This window comes from Eretmochelys imbricata, chromosome 8 (genome assembly GCF_965152235.1).
Source record: "Eretmochelys imbricata isolate rEreImb1 chromosome 8, rEreImb1.hap1, whole genome shotgun sequence".
In the NCBI taxonomy this organism is placed as follows: domain Eukaryota; kingdom Metazoa; phylum Chordata; order Testudines; family Cheloniidae; genus Eretmochelys; species Eretmochelys imbricata.
The window spans coordinates 32,589,408-32,605,762 of NC_135579.1; the positions used below are offsets into that span (position 1 = coordinate 32,589,408).

Genomic DNA, 16,355 nt, shown 5'->3' on the forward strand with positions numbered 1-16,355 from the left:
TAAACTTTGTCTAACCTCACCCTGTCTCCCTGCTTGAAAGCAGCTTTGGGAGGCTGTTCTGCAATCTTAGGGCAGAAGACCAGAGAACAGACCATTCTGGGCAGAGATCCTGCCATAATGAGAAGGATTCTCCTACCTGCCTTCATGCTCCAAATCTCAAAAGCTTTTGGGCAGGGGGCAGCCAGCAACAGTCTTAGCAGCTTAGAGGAGGGGAGTAGCAGTTCCCAAAACATTGGACAGAGTCGGGAGACAGTTTATGTCTGAGCATCTTAAGGGAGGCAGACAGTGCAAGTCGCAGCAACAGTGGCAGGGTGGGAGGGAAGATGCTGACAAGTGATGAGCTTACTTACAGAGAAACAGACTCCTGCTGAGGGCATTGGCATAGGAAGTGTGTGAAACTACAGTCCTCTGCTACTGAGAGGATCAGATTGTCTATAATCTTTCATTTGTCCAGAGACTCTGGAACTTGAAACAGTTGTATTCCCATCATCACTCAGATAAGAATGGTTATCCAGGAAGGGGAGGTGCTCCTGTCTACTGTTGCAAGGGGAGTGCAAAGAGTCACCCATATGAGACAGTAATAATAATTTTATTTTGGAAAGGCCAGGCTTTGCTGAAAGACAGAGAATGAGTTCTTCTTTAAGTGTTTGCTCATGTCGATTCCATTCTAGGTGTGTGCGTGCCCACGTGCACGGTCATCGGAGATTTTTGCCTTTGCGGTATCCATAGGGTCGGCTGTAGCACCCCTTTGAATGCCGCACTCATGAGTTGCTATATTAGGCGCCGCCGACCCTACGCCCTCTCCGTTCTTTCTTACCACCCGTGACGGTTGGTCAGAGCACATTTTCTTGCATGGCAAGAGTGTTAGCGGTTCTTACAGTCCAACTTTCTGTCTCCTTTGTTTTTAGTTGATAGGTACTTAGACCATTAAGTTAAGTGTTAGACTAGTAGTTTAGGAGTTAGAGTCCCGGCTGGGACTTCGCCTCGGAGCGGGGCATGTCCTGTTCCCTAGGCTTTAAGCGATGCTCATCATGCAGCCGGCTGATGCCCATTAGTGACCCCCCGCAATAGCTGTTCAAAGTATTTGGGGGGGGTCCCACAGAAAGGAGAAGAGCAGGATCTGCAAAAACTTCCGCCATAGAACTCAAAAGGAGCAGGATATCCGCTTGAGGGCCTTCTTCACGGAGGCTACGCTTCGTCCTACCTCAGAGCCCTTTCAGTCGGATTCCTCACCTGGCACTTCAGCATCAGTGTGCAGCACACCACCGGCACCTGAATCCACCAGGCACCATTCCCCCTCTCCAGTACCTAAAAAGTGGTCGAAGTTGACGAAGCCCGCCAGCACCACCGAGAAAGGGGCCAGGCCACGTGCCCGCTCCTGAGCAGCTCGGGTACCACTGCGGTCGGACCCCCAGCCAACCAGGGACCCACCTCCAACTCCTGGGAATGGCGGGGGGTCCCAGCCCCTAGTAGGGTCATCTGTGCCCAAAGCAGACCCGGCAGGCAAAGATCAAATAGGCCAGCCGGCATTGCAGATGCCAAGCCAGGCAATCGACCCAGCTAAGGACCCAGCATCTACGGGCAAGCTGGTTATGGGACCACCCTCTAAAGCAGCGGAGCGTCCCAGGTCCCTGGACCACAATGGTTGGTCTCCATCAAAGTGGCCCTGGACCCTAGCACCACAGTCTCTGTCCCCAGTTAGAAGACACAGGTCCCTGATACCAAGGTCTCCACCTACAAGGCACGGGACATCTGAGTCACGATGCCGATCCCCATACCCACGGTACCGTCGAGCCTCCCACCAGAGTTCATCACGGCACAGATCACCATCACTTGGGCAATCTCCCAGGCATCGATCCCCCCGGTGCGGGATTGTTCCCGGTCGCTGCACCAGTCTCCAGCTTCCCAGTACTGCTCTTCGGGCAGGCACCCTCCTTACCCTCTTTGCCCTCTCCTTACCGGTTGCCGACAAGGGTCAGTCAGCAGACTCAGGCATCTACAGCGGTGGCAGCATGGAGGCAGGGGCAGTGGCCCGCTCAGTGGTAGTACTGGAACCTGTGGGGTGTTCCTCCCAGACTGCATCAGACAAGCTGCCCCCAACACAGCCAGCACTGGAGTCGGAGCATGGTGCCGAATCTGACGTGGGGGGCAACACAGCAGGCCCCGACACCCAAGGAGCCATCTCTAGATGAGTACAGGGAAACTGCCCCTCCCCCTGCAGTGCAGTTGTCTTCGTCATCTCCGGACAAAGCAGTGGTGGGCCCCTCGCAAATGAGCAGCCCCCCAACGACTTCAAGGAGCACCAAGCCCTGCTTAAAAGGGTGGCTGCCAGGCTGAACTTGGAGGTCGAGGAGCTAGCGGAGGAGTCTGATGAGTCATGTTACACCCTCTTCCACCCCGACCTGGGTCACATTGCCTGTCCACCCAGGGTCCTTAAAATTGCCAAGTCTGTGTGGCAGACCCCCTCTTCCATTCCGCCTACCTCCAAGAAGGCAGAAAAAAAGTACTATGTCCCAGCAAAGGGATTTGATTACCTGTATACCGACCCTCCAGCGGGGTCCCTGGTCACGTCTGCCATCAATTAAAGGAACAGGCGAGCGGCATACCGAAAAATGAAGATGCTAAGAGGCTGGACTTGTTTGGCAGGAAAATTTATTTGACAGCTAGCCTACAATTTTCGGGTGTCCAACTATCAGGCCCTACTAGGCCTTGTAGGACTCTGTCAGCAAGTTGAAGAAGGGCCTTCCACAGGACCGAGCCCAGGAGTTCGTCACATTGGTGGAAGAGGGCAAAAGCAGGGCGAGAGGCGCCCTCCAGATGGCATGGGATGGCACAGTCTCGGCGGCTAGGGTAGTTGCCTTTGTGGTGGTCATGAAGCACAGCTCCTGGTTGCAGTCCTCCAGGCTGTCCCAGGAGATCCAGACTACCTTTCAGGACCTCCGTTTGAGGAAGCAGGGCTGTTCTCAGAACTGACCGATGGATGACTCCATGGCCTTAAAGATTCCCGTGCCACACTCCGTTCCTTGGGCCTACACACTCCTCAGCAGGCTAGAAAGCCGTTCTGTCCCACGCCTCCTCTGCCCCCGTCAAGGTCCTGGGGTGTTCCCCAGTCCAGCTCCTACAGGAAGAAGAAAAGGAGTACTTGTGGCACCTTAGAGACGAACCAATTTATTTGAGCATAAGCTTTCATGAGCTACAGCTCACTTCATCAGATGCATACTGTGGAAAGTGTAGAAGATCTTTTTATACACACAAAGCATGAAAAAATACCTCCCCCACCCCACTCTCCTGCTGGTAATAGATAAGTTATCCGATGAAGTGAGCTGTAGCTCACGAAAGCTTATGCTCAAATAAATTGGTTCGTCTCTAAGGTGCCACAAGTACTCTTTTTCTTTTTGCGAATACAGACTAACACGGCTGTTACTCTGAAACCTACAGGAAGAAGGACAGAGATAAAGGGTTTAAGCGGTGGCACCCTTTCTTCCCATTCCTCTGCCCAGCCTGGTTCTTCCAGAAGCCATGGAAGCCAGAAGCAGATGTTTTGGGGGTGCGCCTGAGGACGGTGCCCAAGTCACTTCTCAGGATCCACCCTCCTGCTCTTTCCTCAGCCGCCTGCGCTCCTTCCAGTCGGCCTGATCGTGGCTGACCTCAGACCATTGGGTGCTCGACATAATATCTTCAGGCTACACTCTGCGGTACATGACCGACCCTCCTTCCAACCCCTTTTCCCTGTCCCTCTTCAGGGACCCTTCTCATGAGCAGCTACTCATTCACAAGATCAAGAACCTCTTGCTCCTGGGGGCAGCGGAGGAGGTCCTTCCAGACATGAAAGGGAAAGGGCTCTACTCTCACTATTTCCTAATCCCAAAAGCAAAAAGGGACGTCAGACCCATTCTGGACATGCGCCGCCTCAGCAAGTCTCTCAAGAAGTTTAAAGTTTTGCATGGTCTCTCTGGCTTCTATTATTCCCTCCCTGGATCCGGGACACTGGTACGCCACCCTCGACCTGAAGGACGCATATTTTCATTTTCCCAAGGCACAGGCATTTCCTCCGTTTTGTATTGGGCCACCACTATTTTCAATTAACAGTGCTGCCCTTAGGTCTCTCATCAGCTCCGAGAGTATTTACAAAGTGCATAGCGCCAGTGGCCACTTACCTGAGGTGCCGAGGGGTGCAAATTTATCCATACCTAGACAACTGGCTAATAAAGTGCTGGTCCCAGAATCAGGTGCAGCGGCATCTCGATCTGGCTTACTCCACCTTTCACGACCTGGGGCTGTTAATAAACGAGACGAAATCTACCTTAATTCAGTGCAACACACAGAGTTCATTGGAGTGGTCCTCAACTCTACTCAGGCCAAAGCCTTCCTCCCCGAGGTTCGGTTCTAAGCCATGGCGGTCCTGATCTTGTGCATGCAAACCCTCCCTCTCACCGCCGCTCACATGTGCCTTGTTGGGCCACATGGCAGCCTACACTTATGTGGTCCAGCACACGCAGCTCCACCTCAGTCCCCTTCAGATGTGGCTGGTGTCAGTCTATGTCCCCAGCAGACACAGCATGGACCATGTGAGAGTCAGGGTCCCAGACCACATACTGTCATCACCCACATCGTGGTAGAATCCTGCATCGGTGTTGGAGGAGGTTCACTTCCCTCCGTCCCTCTCGATGACCCTTGTCTCCAGTGCCTCGGACCCTGGGGTGGGGAGCCCACCTGGCCAATTTCAGCATGCAAGGTCATTGGTCAAGTCATGATCACTCCCTACCCATCAACGTCAGGGAGCTCAGAGCACTTAACCTGGCCTGCCAAGCCTTCCTACCTCACATAAAAAAAACAGGGTGGTACAGGTCCTGACAGACAACACAGCACCTATGTGCTATATCAACAAGCAAGGCTGGGCCAGATCATCTGCCCTTTGCCAGGAAGCCCTCAGGCTATGGAACTTCTGTGTGCAATGCGGCATCCATCTCGTAGCTGCGCAACTCCCCATGGCCAGGAATGGTTTGGTAGATGGCCTCAGCAGGACATTCTTGTCTCTCCACAAGTGGTCCCTCCTTCCGGAAATGATCGGCTTAATCTTCCAGTGGTGGGGGACTCCCTGGGTGGACCTGTTCACAGCCAGGCAGAACAGGAAATACCACATTTTCTGCTTGATTCGGGGGATCAACAGAGGCTCCCTGTCAGACACTTTTCTGCTCCCGTGGTCGGGGGCTCCATTGTATGCCTTCCCTCCAGTACCACTAATTCACAGAGTACTCATGAAAATCAAGCAGGACTGGGCAAATAGTGCCGACTTGGCTGCGCCATCACAGGTTTGGCACACTGCTGGACCTCTCGGTGGCTGCTCTGTTACAGCTGCCGTTCAGGCCGGACCTGCTCTCCTAAAACCACAGCAGTCTTTTGCATTCAAAGCTGGTGGCACTGCACCTGGTGGCAAGGCTGCTGCATTGTTAAATGCGGAGAACATAAGAACATAAAAATGGCCCTACTGGGTCAGACCAAAGGTCCATCTAGCCCAGTATCCTGTCTTCTGACAGTGGCCAGTGCCAGGTGCCCCAGAGGGAATGAACAGAACAGGTAATCATCAAGTGATCCATCCCCTGTTGCTCATTCCCAGCTTCTGGCAAACAGAGGCAGCAGTGTTTGGCCACTGTCCAGCGGGTCCTGTTGGGCAGCAGAAAGCCCTCCACCAGAGCGACCTACCTGGCCGAATGGAAGCAGTTTGCTTGTTGGACCTCGGATAAAGGCATTCAGCCCAAGCAAGCCTTGCTGCAGTTAATCCTGGACTACCTGCTGCATCTCAAGATCCAAGGCCTGTTCCTTGGGTCCACTTGGCCGCTATTTCAGCCTTCCGTTCACCGCTCAAGGGTAGGTCAGTTTTCACCCAGGACATGACTGCTAGGTTCCTCAAGGGCCTTGAGTACCTCTACCCATACGACAGGAACCCTGTCCTGGCACATGGGACCCACACTTCTAGCCCCTGGCTTCCTGCTCTCTCCTTCTTCTTTCCTGGAAGTTCGTATTCCTAGTTGCAATAACTTTCCGCCTCCAGGTCTCTGAGATTAGGGTGCTTACATCGGAACCGCTCTATACGGTCTTTTACAAAGACAAGGTCCCGCTGCAGCCACACCCAGCTTTCCTGCCCAAGGTGGTCTCGCAGTTTCATACGGGCCAGGACATTTACTTGCCTGTCTTTTTTCCAAAGCCGCATAAGGAGGAGGAGAAGGAACATAGATTGCATTCCCTAGATGTCAGGAGGGCACTAGCTTTGAAAGGACCAAGCCATTCCACAAGTAGACGCAATTGTTCATCGCAGTGGTCGACAGGACGAAAGGTCATCCAGTGTCCACTCAAAGAATTTCTTCTTGGATCACTGCATTCGCTGCTGTTAACGATCAGGCGAAGGTGCCGCCTCTGGTGATTGTAACTGCCTACTCAACCAGGGCGCAAGCCTCTTCAGTAGCTTTCCTAGTTCAGGTGCCTGTCCAGAACGTCTGTAGGGCGGCCACTTGGTCATCCGTGCACACATTTACATCCTGTTACGCAATTACCCAGCAGACCTGGGATGATGCTGGCTTCAGTAGAGCAGTACTGCAAGCCACTAGACTGTGAACTCCGAGCCCACCTCCGAGGATACTGCTCGTGAGTCTCCATTACCAGCCCTCCTGCCCCTCTGTCGGAGATGCCGGCAAGAAGGAACTGAGAGGGCGTAGGGTCAGCAGTGCCTAATATACCAATGCATGAGCTCGGCACTCAAGGAGGCACTACAGCCGACCCTACAGATACCACTAAGGCAAAAATCTCCAACGACTGTGCACGTGGGCATGCACTCCCCTAGAACGGAATGGACATGAGAAACACATCTTAAAGAACAACAGTTACGAAAAGATAGGTACTCATTTTTTAATTAATTTCTGGTAAAGATATTTAAAGACCTCAACGCTTGTCCCTGCTCCACACACACATGTCTGCAAAGTGTAAAAAGTTGTGCAATCAAGGGCTCAGTACTAAAAGCCTGTTCTGTCAGAACTCTGTCATCCCTTGATAATGCTATGGACCTTTTATATCCTCATGGCCACTGTACTGAAAATGGCATCTCAAATAGGGGCAGGAATTAATTTGAAGTGACCATCATAATATCCGAGCTCAAGACTGCTGAATACCACCATCAGGAAAAGGCAGCTACTGAGTTCATTTTGCAAGTGTAAGTTATTCCAGCCCCAAGGTAGAATAATTTGCTGCACATATGGGTAGGCAAAAGGAAGCTGTGCAGATACATGGGTTTGTAAACATCTGTCAGCCACATCAGCTATCCAGATACAAAATCTAGCACTTCAGGCAGCATGTGAGTAAGTGACATTCAACAGAAGACTTACATGAAATTCAGTGTAGACAGAAGCAAGGCAATACATATTGGAAGTGAATAATTAAACTAATAAATCTTATTCCCCCTCCCATGCAGAAAGAGAAGTTACTTCACTCCTCAGCCTTCTTCCTATTGCCAAAGTTAAGACTGTCGCTCATTATACTTAACCCATGCCACCCCCACAGAAGCCAAAATTAGCCCATGCACCACCCACGAGACCTCTTCCCCTCATACTAGATGATGTTATGTCATTCATGAGACTGACCACCCGTATGATAGGTGATGTACATCACCCATAAGCCTTACTCGTCCCCACATTCTGATAAGGTGCGGCTATGCCCTTTGTTACACCCCTTCAAATGAACAGTTCAGATGCAGGCAGTACTTAGATGGGATCTAGCACAAATACATATGTGCCACTATATTAAAACATCTACAGCAAATTACAAATGTTTAAATTTGGTGTTTGTGCCCCCCTAATTTGTGGGGACAGTGTTGAGTTCTGAATGGCACATTTGCAAGAATATAACAGCTTCCATTTTTCCCAGCTGTTGTATTTACTTTCTAATGCAGTGCAAACATCTGCTTTAAAAGCTTGTCAACCGTTTGAAAGACAATTTACTACTAGCCAAAAGTTTCAAATACATAACGTGGAGATGAAAGTGAGCTTTTACCTTACATAGTCCATTTTATCCTGTTGATCTACATTTTGCTGCCATTGAAATAAATAATTTATTACAGTTTATTTCAACAGAGGAAAAGTAAAACTGTTTGCAGTGTGATGTGTGGGTAATATTAAGAATAGACACATTGCATACAGTTGTCATTAATTAACCTAGAGCTATCATTCTGAATGTATCTTCTCCCGAGTAAGTGGTGACATATGTACTGTAGATAATTCTTTCCCAGAGAAAGAGCCAGACTTTGATACTTGAGGTTAGTAGCTTCTCACTCTATGAGTAGTTCCATTAATTTCATTGGACCACTGGTGAAGTAAGATACTATTGCATGTCAGAGAGGCTTTCAGAATCAGGCCCAAACTGATTAAAAGATTGAATTTGGAGGGGATATTGAGTATCTGAAATAATGGAAAAATTAAAACAACGCCAGAACAACTGTGAAACTCCATTTTTCTGCTTGCCAATTTACAGTGAGGAAAATAGAGATTTTAAAACTACACTAGGTGGTTACAGTTTTGTAAATGGGAAGGGCTCATATCTTTCCCCTTATAAAGTCAGTGAATAAATGTAGTGTTCATGCTGGATTTGAGACCAGCTCATTCACTGCAGGCTCTGTGCAAACTTCCCCAGCCAGTTCTGACATGATACTTGCACTCTGACCTGTGGTAACCCCCTGCCAGTCTAACCTTGGGTTCCTTTCAGAGGGAACTGCCAGTTCTGTGGTGATTTTATGATGTGCAGGTATGGTGAAACAATTAACTAATTTTCACTGTTGACTTATGCAAGGAAAGTGTGCACTGGACAGCTAACAAACTTCTCAATAACCCTCCCTCTTGTCTTATATCGGGCTGGGACAAGTGATCATGGAAATTTTCTTTCTAAATACTTCATCTTTTGAATTTATGGTTCAGAAAGTGAACAGTGGACCAGCAGACAATGCTGCACTTAAGGATTTATTTACTCTATACGTTTGACAACAGTAAGATAGGGTGGTTGTGTCACTCAGCCTGATTAGGCAGAATATAGCCAGGTTTGTACTGGTTCATTTAGCTCCAGCCATAACTGATATGTACTTCATCAGCAAAGAGCAATCAGTTAATTATGCTCAAGTGATAAGGTGTATTAAATTTGAATAGGATCATGTTTGTTTCTACTCAGAGTGTCGACTTGTGAGGAGATCATAGTGAAGGAAACAAATTGCCCTACTTACTAGAAAATGTAGCATTCAGAACTAATTTGTAAGTCATTTACCGTGTCAGAACTAATTTTCAAATATATTGGCATCAGATGTTCTTTTAATTAATTGTGGATGGAAGGTGGTTGTTCATTTGGGTCATGTTTTCAAAGGCATGTGTGTCAGGTGAACCATGCAAAATGCCACACCCCATGAATAAGTATTTGCCAGACTTTTTGTCAGTGTTCCGTATCTATATCCTGCTTGTGTGTGGGTGTAAGGGTGAGAGAATAGACCTATCTCTTAGCCAGTAATATGCAAACAATAGATATAACCTGTGACACAAGTAGATCGAGAGAGTTTATAGCAAATCGTGTTTCAGTCTGCTGAAACGGCTGCATGCATATTTCAATTCATATATATGTCCTGGGACTGGGACCCCAGGAGTGACTTCTCAATCATATATACCTTAATTTTCCCCCAAATGAAGCAAAAAAGCTAGACAACTCTGAGGACTGTACCCAGGCCAGACTCAGTGTTGGCAACTCTCACGATTTTATCACAAGTCTCATGATATTCTGGGATTTTTCTTAAGGCCCAAACTGCTGGAATCCAGATATTGCATGGGAATCTCAGTTTAAACAAGAACAAAAAAGTCTGAATGTAGCCCTCTTGGTTGCAAAGCAAAATGTGAAAATGTGACCTGACTGTACCCTCAAACCTGAGTAACCCAAAGGCAAATATAAAGAACTCTAAATTAATTATATTTTTAAAAACTATCATTATTTTTAAGCTAGTCCCATAATCTGTAGAGCGAGATAATGCGGACTGGTTCACAATTTTGGAGCAGTTAGTGCCCACTACAGTTTATTAGAAAATGATGCTCCATATACTTGCTGAAGAGGGAGGTGTTGGTGAAGGAAGGAGTGAAAGCTCCATTGCCGATGGAAATTAGTATTCATGGTTTCTAAATTAGGAGGTGGCTCTCTGGAGCCTGAGACACAAAAACTCATCAAAAACTTTGTGTGCAGAACTACAAAAATCTGAATATTTGTAATATTTGAAGTTTCCTTAACAGCCAAGTGTTTGATTAAAAGCTGTTTGCGCTTTTAGAAATGTACCAAATCCTTGGCAAAGTGTTGTTTTCTATCACATAATGCTGTCTCTGAGCTTACATAGTGTAGTTCTTAAGCATGTTAAAATGTGATTGGTTGCTATAGAATAAAATATTCATACCAACGTAAGAGAGAGAGAAATGAGTTATAGGCTCTGCTGTGATGCAAGTTCTGTTCTACTGACAACATGAAGCAGCAAAAAAGGCTCTTCAATAGAAAGGCAGCTTATGCGTCCTTGGGAGTGAATTTTTATAGTGAGGGATGTCTTTGGGAGCTTTTCCTCCAGCACCCAAGAAAGAGACTCTGAAGCGCTAGCATTGCTGGAAAAATGCATCCCTACTCCCACAATTCCCATCACTGGATTTCGGGACCAAATAAAATGGTATCAGTAGTTAGACCTGGGCTCTGTTCCTGGCTTTGTCACTGAACTGCTTTGTGACCTTATTGGTATGTCCACAGTGCAATCACAGGGTGTGATTGCCGCTCATATAGACATACCCTAGCTAGCTTCAGTCGAGCTAGCTCAGGTACCAGTAGCATTGAAGTTACAGCAGTACAGGCGTCAGCGCAGGCTAGCCTCACCAGTATTTACCCAGAATTGTGGGCGGGCATTTACAGCTTCACTGCTCTGGTACCCAAACTGGCTAGTTTAAAGCTAGCCCGGGTTTGTCTACATGAGCAGTAGTCACACCCTGAATCACATACCCTCTGTTCTTCAGTTAACCCGTCTGTGAAATGGGATAATGCTGGCCTCCCTCACAGGCCTGCGGGGAGGTAAATTGATATGTGGAAAGCACTTTACAAGTCTCAAATGAGCTGTGGTGTAGAAGCGCAGAGCTGCCTTGTTGTTGTGACACTTATTTATTCTCAATGGACTCCCCGGTATATCATTCTTCAATCAGTTAGCCCAGCTGAAAAATTTTATTATCTGCAGGTCAGTTCTGGAGTAGCAATTTTAGCTTGCTGTGTCAGTCCCCTTATTAGCGTGCATGACTGGAAGGATGAGGGGGTTGGTTCTAGTTTAAGTGATAACTAGATTCCTCTTCCTTCAACAGTGTTTGGTTTTGTCACCCAGCTAATTCAAAAATACTAGTTATAGCTAATTTTATTTTAAGAAAATGGCTGATTCAGCCAGTTCCATACATACTGCTAACATAAATACTTGTATTCGGATAAATTACTCCATGGGAATAGAGGACATTACTCAGTGCTTTCCTCAGACACTCCAGGAGTTGTTTCAGTTCCAGTGTGACTTGAACACCTGTACTATAAAATGTTCATACCAGATTCTGGCTCATGAAAGCCATAGTGTTTTAGAAGAAACCCTCCCAAATTAGCAATGTCTGAAAGGAAAAGCTGTAGTTTCCATCTTACTAGTCAGTCCATGAAGAAGCTGTATATCTGTACTTCCTAACATCATTGTATTAGCTGAGGCAGGTGTCGGTTAAACTGAACCCAAAACTGGCAGCTCTCCCCAAATGAAGGGATGCATGTAGCTTTTACCCAGGTAAGTAGGGACAGACCACCAACACACACACCAGGTACTGAGGGCACAGCCTTCTTGTAGAGAAGGTTGAGTCTGTCCTGTAATGGCGCCATTTGGCTTTCACTGAGGAGAGTTGAGCTTCTTTGCTGATTATGGCCAGGAGCTTCACTAGGGTGTGCATTTTGCCTTCCTGCTTTATTATTTTTGTACCAACATACATTGGGACTTGAAATCTCAAAGAAATGCTCATGTGTTATATGATATGGTTTTGGAGATTTAGTAGATGGCACTCTTCCCTCTCAGTCAGTATTGAACGATTGCCCCAGGATTGGTAGTAGGGTAAATTCTGCTCAAGAAGGTTCCATCTTTTGAATTAGGCTTAATACTAAAAGCCTGGCTACTGTACTTGCAACCATTACATATCCAGTGGCCCCTTTTCCTAAAAAGTAGGGGTGTATCAATCTTGATATCCTGGCTGAATGCAAACTTGGGTGATTCCATTTTGCCTCCGAAAGATTTCCCTTGTATTTTCAAGTGCTTGCTTTAAGATCCCCTGATGAAAGATGCTATAGAGTTATGAGGAATTATTATTGCTGCTGTTCATGTTTCAGGATCAACGAAGTTCCTGTCATTACTTCCCCAGTGGTTTTTAGTGTTTGCATTAATTGAACTATTGTCTTTATCCTGGGTAATTGAAAAGTAGCTTGACATATGCATGTTATGGGAAAGCAAAGTGACGGATTAGCCTTTCCCACGCCGCACCTTGTGCTCCTAGCATCAAAATTTCAAATAATTTTTGGCTATCTACTTGTTCCAAGTGATTTGTAGTACTGGGATTCATCTTTTTTCATTTAATGAAACATGTTGTTTGACTTAGCCTTGGTCAGTTATTACAGGCTGGTTTGCAGTGTGGTAGTTCTCTGGGGACTCAGCTCATAGCTACTCATTGGCCTAGAAGAAATGATTTAATGATTTTCCACATTCTCTGTGTGTATTTGGTTTTAGGGCTAGTAGATATTTTACAAATGTGAGTCAAGTTCTTTGTTGGTGGCATTTTACGAATTTTCACTCTGTCTAATCCCAACCAGACACTTTTTAGATTCATGTGTGTTGTGCCCCTTAGCATTTTGGGCTCTAATGTGTTTCCAGAAGATCGTAGGGCATTTTATCATCAAATGGTTTCTTTGCTTATTTTATTCATTTTGTTTTATTAAACTCAGGCTCATCCAATGCACTGGGTGCACATACAATCTCTACAAAAGCTACAAATAACAATGATAACTCCATACCCAACAATAAGGCTTTCCCAGATACCTCCTCCCCCGAAACAGAACCCCATCCCTCCCAGCAAAAGCCTGGGAGTTGTAATAGGCTTTGCAGCCAAACTTGGAAAAAGCCTAGGAGAGCTAATAAGCCTTGCATTGTTACCTGAAGAGAAGCCACTTGTGGCTCCGGCAAACCAATGGGGACAATTAATTCCATAACTGAGACCCCCACATTGTGAATGCCCTGCCTCCAACCCTTCCTGGATTAATAGTAATAATACCTAGTGCTTTATATTCCTAGATGTCCAAGTGCTTTACAAAGGTGGGTAAATATCATTATCTCCTTTATACAGAAGGGGAAACTGAGGCAAAGGGGCGAAATGACTTGCTGAAGTTCACATGCCAAATAAGTGGCAGAGTTGGGAACAGTACCTAAGTCTCTTGATTTAGGGCTTGTCTACATGAACATTTATTTCACGGCAAGCTGGGGTGTAAATCTACCCTTCAGTAACCTGCTGCACACTTAGAAGCTGTTTGAATCCTGCTGACACACTAAAAGTTTGAGTGGCCTTTGATCTCGCCCACTTTGAAATGGGACTAGATCAAAGCACACTAAAGAACTGTTAATGCATGTCAGCAGGGTCCACATGGACAGTTAGTGTGCAGCAACCTAGTGGGGGAGAGATTTACACCCCAGCTGGCTGCAAACTAAATATTCCTGTAGACAAGCTCTCTGTCTTTGCTTTTGCCTTCACAAAAGTAGGGAGCTCTCAACTCAGGTGCCCCAGCTGATCACAAATACTGAAGTATCCCACAAGAAAAGGGGTGGTCTCTGAGGTAACAAGGACCCATCCAATTTAAGGTTAAAAGCAGCACTTTGAGTGGCATCTGAAAATGAATTTGGAACTAGTGCAGATTACTAAGCATAGATGTGGCTTTTAGGTAGCCATTTTCTACATCATCTGAAGTGTATGAGTAGTGGTAAAGATCAGCACTAGACAGAACACACTGAAGTGATCCATCCTCAAGGGGGCAAAGGCACAGGTCACTGTAGTGAGGTCTGCATCTGATTCAAATCATCCCAGCTGTCTGAACAGGGATAAATGTCAAGTCATGATGTAGTCCGTTTTCTGGTTAGTTTTTTCTTTAAACAAACCTTGGGTGCCATTTTTCTAGAACTTTCTACTGATAATGGCATCTGGTGGGTATGGGAATAATTATACAAGAGTGAGTTGTGTAGAAAAGGATATAATGTATTTGGGCACACACATGATGCCAAGGAGGAGTTCAACATTGTTTGAAAAGGGATCATTTATTTTTCTGGGCAGTCATTAATTAAAATCCTTGGGACCAAATCACACGTTATAGGACAAAATATACAAACTAATGCAAAATAAATGCATTTTCTTTCAGATGATGTCGATTCTGATGAACACCATCATTTTTGAGGATTGCAGAAACCAGTGGTCTGTGTCCAGACCACTGCTAGGGCTTATACTTCTCAATGAGAAGGTAAGTGTTGCAGAAATGCTACCAGATTCATTCTGCACATGCTCACTGTTGTGTCTGCCGAGATGGTTGAAATAAAATCCTCTGCTGGGAAGCTTAAGCTAAATACTATTAAATCTTATTTTTGGTGTTGAAACTGATTTTTTTAAATTTAATTAATTTTCACAATGTATGCTGTTTGTTTACTTTTTGCATTTCCCTCAGCTTGGGCAGCAAAGCTAGTCAATTTTTAATCAGTTGCTGCTTCTCATGCACTAGTCCAGTGCAGTAGCATTTGTGTTGTGAATGGTGCTGGAAATGTTTTGACTCCAGGCAAAAACAAAACTGAAAACCCTTCTTTTTGCTGATAATTTTAAACATCCCTGTTAATACTATGCATTGCCAAACCTGGTGGTGTTGATCAGTAACAAAACCTATATTTGGGTGACTAAACAAGCTGGCATTGTCCCTTTAAGCACAGTTTTAGGGGATGCTAGCTATAAAACAGAAGAGTGTTCAGATTTTGTCATGTTTGCTCTTTGCATTCACTGTATTTGCTCAGTAATTAACTTGTACCTTACTGAACATAAAGTTGCATTTGCTCATAGACTTACAAAGATTTCAAGACTTTAACAAACTAAAATGTTCTTTGCCATGTCTGACCCTTAATGCACACCACTTTTTAGATAATTGAAAACTAGAAGTCACTTACAAGACTGCCAATCCTTGCACTGGGCATTAGACTAGGATAAATATAAAGCCACGGTTTCTAGTCCTCACAATCTCATAGATTTCTGTGACCCCTCCTGTAGGTTTTCCTAACCAGTGGAAACATTACTCAAAGTATCACCCAAGTTTCACTGGAGAGATTTGGAGCCATATTTTCTCCTTCATGCCCAGCCTACAAATACCACACATACCAGTTATCGAAAGGAAAGCAGAGAACAGCCCAACAGCAGAACCTTGGCCCTCATGATGCTCTCCAGCCACCCCATCCCTGACAGTAAGGCTCACTTTGGAGTGATGCTACTATTGCCTATCAGCTTCACACACCTCCCCGGTAGCCTCTGGCAAGGAAGGGCAGGTGCTCTCCCGTTCTCACCCCCTCAGATCTTGCAGAGAGAGCCCATGCATTCAGGGATAGGGAACATGGCACAGAGCTATTGACCACCCTTTCAAATTCCCCACCTCTTTTCCTTGCTGTCTTGCTCCCTTCTACCCATGTCAGGGGGTGGAGGAGAGTATCCAGCACAGATGCTTTATAAGTGCTGGAGAGCTGCTCTCAGTGGGGGTGAATGACCTAATTTATGTAATAGAAAAATCCAGCCACACCTTCACCCAACAACTCAAGCCCAACCTGCAGGTCACAAAAGTACAATTAACTTTTTTGTTAATTTCTGCAACTCTGATCTTCCAGGGTCCAGCCAGACGTAGAAACCCTGCAAACACAAGTACTCTTACGTACCAGGTTTCAGAGTAACAGCCGTGTTAGTCTGTATTCGCAAAAAGAAAAGGAGTACTTGTGGCACCTTAGAGACTATCCAATTTATTTGAGCATAAGCTTTCGTGAGCTACAGCTCACTTCATCGGATGCATACTGTGGAAAGTACAGAAGATCTTTTTATACACACAAACCATGAAAAAATGGGTGTTTATCATACACATTGTAAGGAGAGTCATCACTTTAGATAAGCTATTACCAGCAGGAGAGTGGGGTGGAGGGAGAGAAAACCTTTTGTAGTGGTAAACACCCATTTTTTCATGGTTTGTGTGTATAAAAA

The 16,355-nt window shown here is 46.0% G+C and overlaps 1 protein-coding gene across 4 annotated transcripts in view; it reads left to right on the forward strand.

The window, feature by feature from the left end:
• The window catches only part of RANBP17 (RAN binding protein 17), a 270,483-nt gene that overhangs the window by 243,193 nt on the left and 10,935 nt on the right, over nt 1-16,355 (forward strand). For all 4 annotated transcript variants that reach the window (XM_077824282.1, XM_077824285.1, XM_077824283.1 and 1 more), the window contains one exon: nt 14,500-14,598. In XM_077824282.1, the coding sequence (XP_077680408.1) occupies nt 14,500-14,598 (99 nt within the window). The remainder of the gene's footprint in view (nt 1-14,499; nt 14,599-16,355) is intronic.